The 12851-nt window shown below is 45.0% G+C and overlaps 1 protein-coding gene across 1 annotated transcript; it reads right to left on the bottom strand.

Moving 5' to 3' along the window:
- Positions 1-2239: 2239 nt before the first annotated feature.
- Positions 2240-8393, bottom strand: LOC147310418 (uncharacterized). Its single transcript, XM_086268287.1, has 2 exons — positions 6675-8393; positions 2240-6404 (listed from the first exon to the last, which is right to left on the bottom strand). Exons 1-2 carry the CDS (start codon positions 8391-8393, stop codon positions 2523-2525), a joined length of 5601 nt encoding a protein of 1866 aa, XP_086124413.1. The 3' UTR covers positions 2240-2522.
- Positions 8394-12851: the final 4458 nt, after the last annotated feature.

Below are 12851 nucleotides of genomic sequence, written 5' to 3'. Positions count from 1 at the left end.
TATTGCAGCCACAGAAATTATTTTGTCCATGAAACCATAAAGCTGCACTTTCTTTTTGCCTTATAGTCTGATTTGTCATAACTTCTCCTTTTTTTTCGTAAGCTTTTCTTTGGCTGTCACTTCTTCACCCTGACCTGTCTTATTTGGCTCAGCAGAACTAAAATAAATATCCTGCTCCTTTTACACACGGACTCACATAAGCTCAGCGATTCTCTGCGCGATCAACCTCTCACATGTTTAAGCTGCGGGAGATTTCACTTGTCATGTTTGCATAGTAAGCTAACGATTAATAAGACGATGTCAGAGGAATTGGTGCACAAATTATCATCACTCACAGATCAGTGCTGTCGCTCTCTATACACAGTTTGCACGCTTGCAAAGTGAAAGCAAAAAAACAAGCGCAAATTCAAACGCGATTTCAATATGTCACATATTGACAGTGGCTCACCGATGCCAATGACATAATTACCCAGCTACATTTCCGAAAGAATGCAAAAGCATTGACATATATTTTTCCTTCCTACAATAGCCCGACGGGCAGGGCAGAGATAGATTTTGGTAGCCCGACTGAAAAAAAATCGCTAGCCCCGGGACGTCGGGCTAGCGATATTGCAAGCCCTGTATCTGATTGAGGAATCACTCATCTTTGGAAAAGAGAGTTTATTACAGAGAAATGTCTCTTTCCAAAATAAAAGCTATACTATCCGCTTCTTCTGGGCTATATTCTCAGCAGCATATTAAACATATAAGGAGAATCATGTGCTAACAGCTGTCTAAATGACTCGGCTAAAGTTAGTAGCATGACTGCGTAAATGTGCAGTCATATTCGTTGTGTTCCCACTAGTGCTTGAAGGATATAAAAAAAACAACAACAGCAATAGAATAATATTAAACACAAAGTGAACCCGTCTTCCTTCATTAAATAGGTTCTTTTAGATGTTAAGGAGGAATTGACTTAACCAGGCTGGCGGAGAATGAAGACAACCGGACACCTGCTGCAGATGGGGAATCAGTGAACTTTTATTGAGACAGAGACAACCTCTCAACACAGCTCACATCAGGAGATTCCTAATATTTGCTGTGAGGATGAGTATATATTCTCTAAAACTTACAGGAGGGGGTTGTGAGGAAAGTGCTGCATTAGCAGAAAAACAACTCCATAAAAGGAAATCGGCCTTGGGTGTTCTAGTCTCTTCGCTTGCAGATATCTTGCACCTGCAGGCTGAGGCGATCGCTTCTTATCGCTCTCAAGGCCAAAGTCGTGAGCACATTTTTATTACACAGTTGCACAGTAACTTTAAAGCTGAACAATATTTAAAGCTGAATAATGTTTAAAGCTGAACAATATTTAAAGCTGAATAATGTTTAAAGCTGAACAATATTTTCTTCAAATCCCCCTTTTGACCCATCTTAAATGGGTCAACACACAAAAATAAGTAACATTCAAAGGAACACAGAGACGTGTCGAAGCCTGGCTCGAAAAACTCCTCGGGTCTTATCATTTGTCTTTATCTGTCATTGCAGATGAGGAGAAAAGAGTCCAGGCACCACCCTGCCCAGGGGTCGGCTGCAAGCAGTCTCGGTTCCCGACGAAAGCAGTAACAGCTGTCCTGCACACAAGGATACAACGAGTTAGTGCAACCAGGGTAGTGACACAAAATTAACAGTTCCTGTAACTCAGCAACCAAAAAACATAAGTAATGATAAAAATGTGGAGAGTACAGAGTATACTATAATAATGAGAGATATAAACGTGAAAATGTGAAAGAATAAATCAACCGTAAAATAAACTCAGAACGGTAACTGCTAAGGACATTCAAAAGTGAATATGGTAAAACGTGAGGAAGGGGTGTGGAAAAAAAAACAATTTATATCCAGTGGTGGGAGTACACATTCGCTCAGGCTTAAGTCCGGAGACCCTGAGAACATCGCTTAACCCTCACAACCCGACCAGACACAGTTCAACCAGATATATCCTTCAAGAGGAAGTGGGTGAGGGAAACAATTAATAACAAGCCTAATACAAAACACCACAGAGAAACAACCATTCTAGAAGCATTTAAACAAGAGAAAGACGATAATGTTCGTCGCCCTCACGATCAGAGTTTTCATCATCCGTTGGCGAGGAGGTGGGAAGTTGACCAGCCAATAAAGGCATCTGCCGGGCGAGATCCTTATCCTCAGGAGTGAGAGCTGTAACAATCAGTAAAGGGCCAAGACACGTTTACTTAGCTTGGATGTCTTCTAATAGAGGATGATGGGGCACAGAAAGGTGGTCCAGTTCCCCCCACCTCGCCAAGGGCGTGTTCTAGGAGTTAAAGAGCAACAAAAAGTATCAGTGACACAACTTTAAATGAGCTTTCAGCGGTTAAAACTATTGCAATGTAAAATGTAAATCTTAAAAACTCAAGCCAATATAAAAGCAAAGTCATAAAAGATGTTAAAAATAAAAAATGTTTAGTTCAGTATGAAGAACACCCCCTTTTGTAACCAGCCGGCTTGTAGGTTGAGTTTTGGCTCCCTCAAGTGGTTGGTGATGCTGTTGCAGCTCCTTCTGACAGGTCCTTCTGCACCTCTCTCAAGGTTCTTCCTGGTTCGGTGGCAGCAGCGCACTGTGTGTAATGAAACCAGGTGTCACCTTTCCCTTCGAGCCTGACAGCGTGGGAGGTCCGCTCTGTTATGCGGTAAGGGCCTGTCCAGCGAGGCTCAGCCCACTTTCTCTTTGTGACTTTCAGGAGGACGTAGTCCATTCCAGGTGTAGCCGCCTCTTTCAGCTCTTGCTGGTTTCTTTCAGCGACCTGTGAGGAATACTGGGCAACAAAACTGCGGAGCATGTTATAATATGTCCTCGGATCGAGGTCTGAATCAGCTTCATCCGACATTAACAGGCGAGAGGAGGGGCCAGGAAAAGGCCTGCCATGCTCCAACTCAAATGGAGTGTAACCAGAGGTTTGATTTACTGAGCATCTTATGGACATTAATGCAAGAGGCAATGCCTTAACCCAATCTAATTTGGTCTGTGCACAGATTTTAGCCAATTTAGTTTTTAGAGTTTGATTCATCCTTTCCACTTTCCCCTGGGATTGGGGGTGGTAAACTGAGCCAAACTTATGTTTCAAACCTAATGCGGCTTCAACCCTCTGCAGATCGTGGTTCCTGAAATGTGAACCATTGTCCGACCTTATGACCTCGGGAAACCCATGCTGTGGTATATAATGATTAATCAGACACTTCACCACAGTTCTACTGTTTTCACTTGCTGTCGGCCAGGCTTCTGGCCAACCTGAAAATGCATCCACAGCCACCAGCAGGTACCTGTAACTACCTACTCTGTCCACCATGTCTGTGTAATCAATGATTATTTCTTTCCCTGGGCAAAGTGGGATGGGGAAGTACCCTGCTATTGGCTTGAAGGCGGGCTTGATTCCAAATTGGTTGCACTCCTTACAGGTTTTAACCATGTATTTTGTCATGTCTTTTAGATAAGGGTGCCACCAGGCGGCTAAGTTCCTCATCATTTGTGCAGGTCCCACATGCCCCACTCCATGTGCCTCTTCCATTGCTGTCTGTCTGACCCCTGGCGGTAGAATGGGCCTTCCATCTGGGCCACGCCAGACATCTGTGTTTGTGGCCCCTCTTGTTACCCATAATGATTTTTCCTGGGGGCTGGCTTTGTCCTGTAACTCTCTGATTGTGGCTAGGCCCAGTTGTATGGGTGGTCTTTCTGGAGGGGGTGTGGCTTCTGGGTCCATTACCATAATCAGGGAGGGTAAGTAACCAGCTGTCTGCTTAGCTACTAAGTCGGCCTGTTTGTTACCTAATGCCACTAAATCCAATCCGGCACTGTGTCCTTTGCATTTTACCACTGCCACCTTAACAGGTAACAACAGTGCTTCCGCTAATTCCCTCATTTCTATCTCATGTTTAATAGGCTTTCCGCTGGCTGTCAAAAAACCAGCTCTTAGCCACTGCTTGAGCTCCACATGCACTGCTCCCACAGCATAAGCTGAATCACTGTATATATTCACTTTCTGTCCCTTTCCCATCCTTAAGGCTTCAATCACCGCTCTCAGTTCAGCTCTCTGTGCAGACTGTTGTCCTGTCAACTGCTCTGCTTTCACTGTTTTCCATCTCATGTCTGTCTGTTCCACTATTGCCCATGCAGCCTTCAACATTCCACTTTCAGTTCTGAAACAACATCCATCTGTGAACCAATCTTTTTCTGCATCCATTAGAGGTTCTGCCTGCAAATCTGGCCTGATTTTCTCCTGTACCTGCACAACCTCTTCACACATATGTGGTTCCCCTGATCCCATGTGATCAGCCATGTTTATGCCTTCATGTGAGTAGGTGATGTGTGGTGCTTCCAAAATGGTACTGAGGCGTCTCTGCCTGAGTGAAGTGAGTGTGAAGGCCTGTGAGGAGACGTAGGCCACCACACTGTGTGATGTCAAAATTTTTAGTGGGTGGTTCATCACTATGTGTGCTGTTTTCTGAATGATTTTTGCAAGTCCAGAAACGTGTTGTGTGCACGGTGGGTGGCGTTTTTCAGTGTTGTCAAGCATTACGCTTACATATGTCAACACTTTTCTCTCTCCCCCTTTTTTCTGGAACAGGATACCATTGATATGGGTTCCAGTTCCAGAAACATCAAGATGAAAAGGCAAAGCATAATCTGGCACAGCAAGGTCAGAGGCGACAGAAAGCTGTTGTTTTAACTTTATAAACGCCTGTTCTGTTTCTGTAGTCCATGAGAGGGGAGCAGAGAGGTTTCTCATGCCTTGTTCATTTACCAAAGCGCGCAAAGGGGAAGTAAGGCCAACATAGTCTGGGACATAGGTCCTGCTGTAACCAGTCAGGCCCAAAAATGACAACATGTCTTTTACAGTTAGAGGTTTTGGATGGTGCAAAATGGAGTTCCTGTGTTCTGGGGACAAGGAAATACCGGACTGTGAGACCATGCGGCCTAGAAAAGAAACCTGTTTTCTTGCAATCTGTAGTTTGTTTTTGCTCACTTTAAAACCTGTGTTGGCCAGGTGTTGAAGTACCACTCTGGTGGCCTCCAAACAGATGTCAGCCGTGGGGGCAGACAGCAAAAGGTCATCCACATATTGTATTAACATACAGTCAGATGGTAGTGGGCTGGTTTGTAAAAGTTCTTTCAAACACTGATTAAACAGTCCTGGGGAGAGGGCAAATCCCTGTGGTACGCGAGTGTAACGCCATTGTCGGCCTCTAAATGTAAATGAGAAAATGTCACGCAGTGACTCACGAAGTGGGAGGCAGAAAAAGGCATTAGCCAAGTCAATGCAGGTGAACCAGGCATGAGATGGTGGGAGGTTGGTCAAGGCAACATAAGGATTAGGCACAGGCAAAGTAGGAGTGCCAAGTAAGGCATTAATCCTTCTCAAATCATGTGCCATTCTGAACTTCCCCGTGCCTTTTTTCTCAACGGGTAGGATGGGCGTGTTCCACTTAGAGCAGGAGGGCTCCAAGACACCGGCAGTGACCAAACCAGAAATTGTTTCTGCAATCCCAGCCTCAGCCTCCGGTCTGTGTGGGTACTGAGGCTGCCACAAAGGGGTAGCAGATGACAGTTGAAAAGAGACTGGCTCCACATCAACTAAACCTACATCTGTGGGTCCAAGGGACCACAAACAATCTGGAAGAGAGTCGAGTAAAGGCGCAGCATCACAGTGGTCTGTGTGTTCTCTTCCATGTGACCCGCTGACCACTCCATGCTGCAGTGTTGAGGAATTAAAGCAATCATTTAAAATTTGGTATGTCTTGGTAGATGGAGAAAACAAAACCTGTGGGAGTTTTGTAGGTGTCCAGTCAGTGGCCGCAAGGGAACGTTTAACCATTCCACCCAGCTCCCTAGCCTGGTGTCCAGGATGTAAGGCCAGTGACACATGGGGAGCTGCCTCATCAGACATCATGTACCACTGTAATTGATCTGTTGTAAAAGTAACCGCTGCTGCCACTCCCTCCGGTGCCGCAAAAATGCACGACATGTTCAGAGACCAAGCCCGCCCCTCACACTGCTCTTGGAACATGTGCTGGTACCAGGTGGTGTCATGCCTGTCATAAAACAGTGTAACATGAGGTGGGTCAGGGGGAGGGACATAAGGATGTAGGAGTGAGAGCCACGGCCGCCATTGCTGAAAAGCAGTCCAAACTCCTGGTTCAGCAGGTGTTTCAACTTCCAATAATGCCCAGTAGATGTCAGCAGAGTCCGCCAAACAGGAGGAGGGTTGCAGCAGAAACTGACCACCTCCCTCTGTTATGTCAGAGCAGGGAAGTACAACCCCAGTAGGGAGAGTCACAGTTAGGCCTTGTGAAGAGCAGAGTATTGTGGCTCCTAATTTAATCAACAAGTCTCTTCCCAGTAAATTCACAGGCGCCTGTTTTGAACAAACATAGCTGTGTAACAAAGTCTGATCTCCAACCGTTGTGGGGAGGGGCACGGTGTAAGGCAGAGTTTTAGGTTCCCCAGATATGCCCACCACTGTAATCACTCTGTCAGTAAGTCTTTCACGAGCAACATCCTTAATGGTGGAGTACGTAGCTCCAGTGTCCACTAAAAAGCTGCTTCTTCTTCTATCTACAGTTATGGACAGCATAGGGTCCGCCGTTGTCCCTTCACCGTCCTGGGCAGTCTGTGGGGTGTCCTATAGCTGGGGACCACCCTCGTAGTACTCCCACCCCATCACAGGCATCTGTGGGGCCGGGGGCACTTCAACTAAAGCACCACGAGGTCCACCTCTGTGGCCAGGATGCTGATAGGGCCCACCACGGGCTCCCCTGCCTCTTCCAGCAGCCGGGTTCAAAGGGCACGCTTTAGCCCAGTGTCCAGGTTGTCCACACCGGAAACAAACATACATCTGGCCTCCCCTACCACCTCCCATCTGACCCCTTCCCCTGAAACCACCTCTGTTTCCTCCAAATGGGGAACCTCTCTGCCCATAAGGGGCCGGGGAGTGATAAGCACCATACTGGGGGGGCTGCGGATCAGTTGGCCATGGGTTCGGATACAAATCAGGGGCAACTGGACCAGGAGGGGGAGCCGCAGCGGCCACAAGCTGCTTTTTAGGCTTGTCACCTTTTCCACCCAGGTCGTTTTTAGCTTTCTGCAGCTGAACCTTCAACAGTTGCAACTGTAAATCTTCGACGCTCTCCGCTTTATCATCAGACTTAATCTGCACTTTGTTAAGATTAAAAATCAAATGTTTCTTCCAGATTGCAAAGTCACAGTCCTGCAAATCAGGATTATCCTCCATTTTCTGGCTTACTGACTCCGGAATGCCCCTCAGCACCGCCCTTCTAAACCACATGCTCTGTGAACAAGTCCTACTGGGGTGATGACCTGTATGGTTCACCCAGTCTTCAACAGCCAGATTTAGATAATGGGTGGGATTTTGCTTTCCCTCCCATTTAAATTTCTGTAAGGTGCCTTGATTTTTGGGTGGGAATTGTTTGCGCAGGGCCGGTCCAATAAACCTCAAGGCCTGCATTAGTGGCACCTCGTTCTCATGCGTGGTAGTACCCGCATTTTGTTCCAGGTCCGCTGCCTGAGATCGGGATGTGCACCTAGTTATAATAGCTCTAAAATCTCCCAGTGCGAGGTCCTGTCCAGCTGTGTATTTATCCAAACCAGCCAACCAGGCATTCCCTCCCTCCATTATGTCAGGGAGTTTGTCCACTAGGGCCTGGACATCTCCGAATGAATAAGGTTGATACACTGGTCTACGTTGCGCTTTAGTCTGGACCAGGGGAAACATGCCTGGAGGCTGAGGCACAGGGCCCTTAGATCTAGTCTGATATCCTAAACTGGGAGGGGTAGAGGGGGGTGTATTGTTAAGGTCACTGAGTTCATCATCAGTATCCTCAGTTTCTTCCCCGCCTGGTGGGGTAGCAGTGTCAGCACAAACGTGGGCTAAACTCATCTGTGTTTCCGGATCCTGACGGCCCACCAAAGACATGGTAACTGTGACATTTGGTGAAGTGCCAGGCTCAGTTTTTGCAGTAGCGGTCAGATCTCCTTTAACAGCGACAGGAGTGCTGGCAAAGGGGTTGGACCGGGAAAGAGGGGCTGACGCAACACGATTATTCACCTGGACCACTGACCTATGTTCATTTAAGCAGCTGCGTAGTGCTGCTTCTAGATCAGTTAATTGTTGTTCAGTGGGTTCCTGTCTGTTCATTCGAACCGCAAATGGTGCGCTCGCAAATGGGTCAGTTAGGCCCTCAGATCCGGTTACAAAACAATGGGACATAGAAGAGGGGGCTCTACTACTAGCTGAGGATGTCGCCGACAGAGAGGAGCTTCCTGGGCAAAAATGCTTGGTATCTATGGGAGTTGGAGCTACGGGCGGTTCTTCTCCAATAGTCATTATTCCACCAGAGATATTAAGTACCGGATATATGCCTGCTGAGGGAGGAGTTGAGGCAGAATAGGGAGGTGGCTGAGACCTATTTTTCTTCATGTGTGGTTTTGCAGTTTCCCATAAACACACCCAGTGATTAAATTTAGCTTTGCGGCCTGCGTGCTTATCTGCTTCCTTTCTGTGTCTCACCCCGCTTATCACACCTGCACCTGCTGCTGCTGAGTTGGCTTCTTCCTCTTTCTCTTTTGCCTGCATAGCCTTATTCTGCCAAATTATTCCCCAGTTACCACTACTCCCCTCGTCCTTTCCCTTTTCTTTCATTAACCTTTCAGCTGTTTTCCTCAATGACTCTTTCTGCTTTTTTGCTTCTTTAGGCTGGTGTGTGGAGTTGATGACTGTCTCAACACATGTTAATTGTTCTCCCAATGTGCTAAGAATAACACCGGGACCCCAACCATCATCATTAGTTTCTCGATCTAATTCTCCATCCATTTTACTGTCAATGGAGGAGTGTTCTTTTATTGATTTTAAAGGAGAATTTGGGCCAGCTGGGTTTCTGCCTCTTTTAGGCACTAACAGCTGGGGCGCTGCTTTAAAGGTGAGTCAGCACTGAAATATCCCTTCAGGTGTTACCAAGCTTCTACCAAACCGGAGTCTGGCGGGTAACCTTGCCTAGAGCTTCCTGATAGGGGTGCTAGTTGGTTGTCACCTTGTTCACACGTCTCATTCACACTTCATACATTACCTGCAGTCACTCATTACCCTCCTTATGTATGTACTAAATGTGTAAAAAAAAAAATTCTATGTGTGGTGTATTATTTTAACCAAAAGAGGAACCTAGTTCCTTTAATTGTGTAATCTGTGAACAACGGAGAACCAAACTGTCCTGCCCAGTGTTCCACAGCAAGCATTCAGCGTGTATTTATGTGTGTCCAATATCAAACAGAACATCAAAACATTTAAAACACTAAAATCATCGGGGTTTTAAGAAGAGATCCGTTTTCTCCTATTGATCAAAGGGACCCCTCCTTTGGACTCCAACCAGTACTTCTCCTTTTTAAGTTTTAGAGGATCTTTTCTAATAAAGTCCTCTGGGCCTTCCTAACCCTTCTGTAGTTTAGAGAATATTACTAAAAAATATTCTCAAGGCCTTTAACCTTTTAATTTGTTTAGAAAGGCGTTACTAATAAACCCTTTCAAGGTCCCAGACCTGCACTGAGGTATTTATCCGACACCGGAGAGCAACCCGTCGGCTGCAACCGTGGTCAGACCTCAGTTCACTCTTATCTTTATTCACTTATTCACTTATTTCTTATTCACTTATCTCTTATTCACTTGTCTGATTCTCAACAAGCCTTAAGTAAGCCAGACAATTTTGGTTATGAATTACTAGGAGTTTGGACACTAAGTATTTTTATAATGTTCAATATAGCAGAAATAAAAGGTCTGCTTACCTTGTTTTTGTGTGCACACAGCTTTTGTCCAAACTCCGTTCACTCAGACCACGGCCGAACTCCTCCCATCCGTTCCAGTTGACCTGGAGCGGATCCTGTTCCGTGACGCCAATTGAAGGATATAAAAAAAACAACAACAGCAATAGAATAATATTAAACACAAAGTGAACCCGTCTTCCTTCATTAAATAGGTTCTTTTAGATGTTAAGGAGGAATTGACTTAACCAGGCTGGCGGAGAATGAAGACAACCGGACACCTGCTGCAGATGGGGAATCAGTGAACTTTTATTGAGACAGAGACAACCTCTCAACACAGCTCACATCAGGAGATTCCTAATATTTGCTGTGAGGATGAGTATATATTCTCTAAAACTTACAGGAGGGGGTTGTGAGGAAAGTGCTGCATTAGCAGAAAAACAACTCCATAAAAGGAAATCGGCCTTGGGTGTTCTAGTCTCTTCGCTTGCAGATATCTTGCACCTGCAGGCTGAGGCGATCGCTTCTTATCGCTCTCAAGGCCAAAGTCGTGAGCACATTTTTATTACACAGTTGCACAGTAACTTTAAAGCTGAACAATATTTAAAGCTGAATAATGTTTAAAGCTGAACAATATTTAAAGCTGAATAATGTTTAAAGCTGAACAATATTTTCTTCATGCTTTCAGGTTAATCTCGTTGAAATAACCTTAACGCCACAACACGGCAAATCTCCGTTAACGAGCTACCACCGATCGCCCCGTGCATGGGGCTAGACGGCCAACACGTTAACGAGCTAACTGCGCTAACACACTAGCTCCCACCCATGTAATTGAGCATTGCATGGCACATCCAACATACTGTTTTACTTTAGTCCATGACTCGCTTACCTTCAGGGTCATACGTCACATGAAAACCAAAATAATTCCAAACGCCAGATCTGAATGAGGGTGGGGGAGGTCCATGTTGCAAGGAGAGCTTAACTTCTGTCTTGCTAGCTTGCCCTGCGCTCTTCCTTCTGACTACGCTGTCTGTGTTGAGCGCTCAGTGGATCTGCGCTGGACAGTGCAGCCTAGGCGGAGTAGTCGAATGCAGATTCACTGAGCGCTCAACACACTGTTCCAACTTCTGTTCCAACTTCTGCAATCTGGTAGAAGGTTCCGCATCTTCCGGGCAAGGACAGAGAGACTCAAGAGGAGCTTCTATCCCCAAGCCATCCATGCCCTAAACACACACACCTGCCCTCTCACATCATCTATAATTGACTGAGACAGGACTCTCTTCCAGACACTAAACCAAGGCACAATGTACATTTCAATTCCTTTAATTTTAAATATGTTTATATTGTCTATCCTGTAAAATAGTCAGATATCTATTCATATTAATGTACAGAATTCACCTGCTTGCTGCTACTACTGCACATTCACCCAGTGTGTGTATATATATATATATATATATATATATATATATAATGTTCTTCCTCTACCCCCCCCCCAATTTTTGCACATGTCGAGGAGCGTGTCAGGCTACATTTCACTGTGTGTTATACTTGTATAACTATGCATGTGACAAATAATAAAGAACCTTGAACCTTGAACAGACAGCATCGTCAGAAGGAAAGTTGATAAAATAAATTACGAATGTTGTATTGTTCGATACATATGCGTACCGAACCGAAAGCACTGTATCGAACGGTTCAATTTCGATACGAATATCGTTGCACCCCTACTGAAAACCACAGCTTTATTGCTGGCAATGAACAGAACAATGAACGCTGAGACCGGAAACACACAGGCACAATCTGAGGGTACAATGCAACATTAACACAAAGAAACACGGGGCTTAAATACACTGAGGAAGTCATCAAGGAATTAGAGGCAGAAGGGGAACACCTGGCAGAAATGAGACCTAACGAGACAGAGGAAGTGAAACTAGAAACACTGATGTGAGACATAAACCTTCAAAATAAAGTGAGAACAATTCACAAAGACACAGACTTGACACTGAACTAAACCTACACCAAACATGAGACACAAAACCTAAGAACTAATCCCGTAACAAGAATAAACTGAAACATAGATTTATGTTTCAGTTTATTCTTAATCAACAAAGCACAACATCAGAAAACAATCCATAATGCAAAATTAAACCAAAACATAAGAACTCAAAATGCTGGGTCAAAATGACACAGAACCATGACAACAAGAGTTTTAAATGTACTCCAAGAACCCTGGAGAACAATTCCTGAAGACTACTTAAAGAAATTACAAGAAAGCTTGCCTAGGAGAGTTCAGGGTTTGTTGAAGAATAAAGGTGGTCATACCAAATATGAACTTTGAGGACTCTCAGAACTATACAAAGGTTTTTGACCTGTATACTCTATTTCCATGTATGTTTCAATCGCTGCACCCATTTCCCATATAACTAGGTGAATATGCAGAAATGAAGGGTGGCTTAAAGACTTGTCAGTACCTTCATCGTACACAATCTCAGTACACCCATTGTGATTCGTTATAGTTTTGAAACAATTATGCAGAAAACAGATGATCAGTCTTTCACAATCACTCCCTCATCTTCTGTCATTGCTTTTCTTTCTGTAGCACAGTGACATCTGCTGAGCAGGCGTGAAACAACACATTGAGGAAAATATCAAAATTTGCACCTTTCATGTAGCTGGACACATAAAGCAACTTTGCTTTCTTCAGTGCCAGGCGGACCAGCAGGTGACAGAGCAGGAAGGATGGCGAGAGGAAGAAGAGCACCAGGTGTGTGGTATGGTGACCTGAGCCACATGAAAGATCACCTCTGAAAAACATGAATAATGAGAAAAATACAGGAATTCAAAGCATGACTGAACTGTGAAGGAAAAGACACTGGCTGCATGTACACACACATATTTGCAGGACACAAGGGAATGCACCAGTCTTTCAGTGAAACCTCTCATTTCATACTGCAATTTTGGCTCCAAAAGGGCATCAAGGAGAGGTGGCGATGGGGACACTGATTATGGCTACATTAGATTATATGACATATAA

This window comes from Aulonocara sp. 'chitande type north' Nkhata Bay, linkage group LG17 (genome assembly GCF_057382095.1).
Source record: "Aulonocara sp. 'chitande type north' Nkhata Bay isolate Kocher_YH1m ecotype deep benthic linkage group LG17, A_spYH_male_GT1.1, whole genome shotgun sequence".
NCBI classification, from domain to species: domain Eukaryota; kingdom Metazoa; phylum Chordata; class Actinopteri; order Cichliformes; family Cichlidae; genus Aulonocara; species Aulonocara sp. 'chitande type north' Nkhata Bay.
The sequence above is the reverse complement of the archived record's forward strand: the minus strand, read 5'-3'. Positions and strand labels throughout refer to the sequence as shown.

Excerpts from the sequence above, each read along its gene's own strand:
- LOC147310418 (XM_086268287.1), bottom strand. The coding sequence starts at position 8,393 with ATGACTATTGGAGAAGAACCGCCCGTAGCTCCAACTCCCATAGATACC. Across the intron at positions 6,405-6,674 it reads ACGAGGGTGGTCCCCAGCTA|GCGCCTGTGAATTTACTGGG; the intron begins TAGGACACCCCA and ends TGTTCAAAACAG.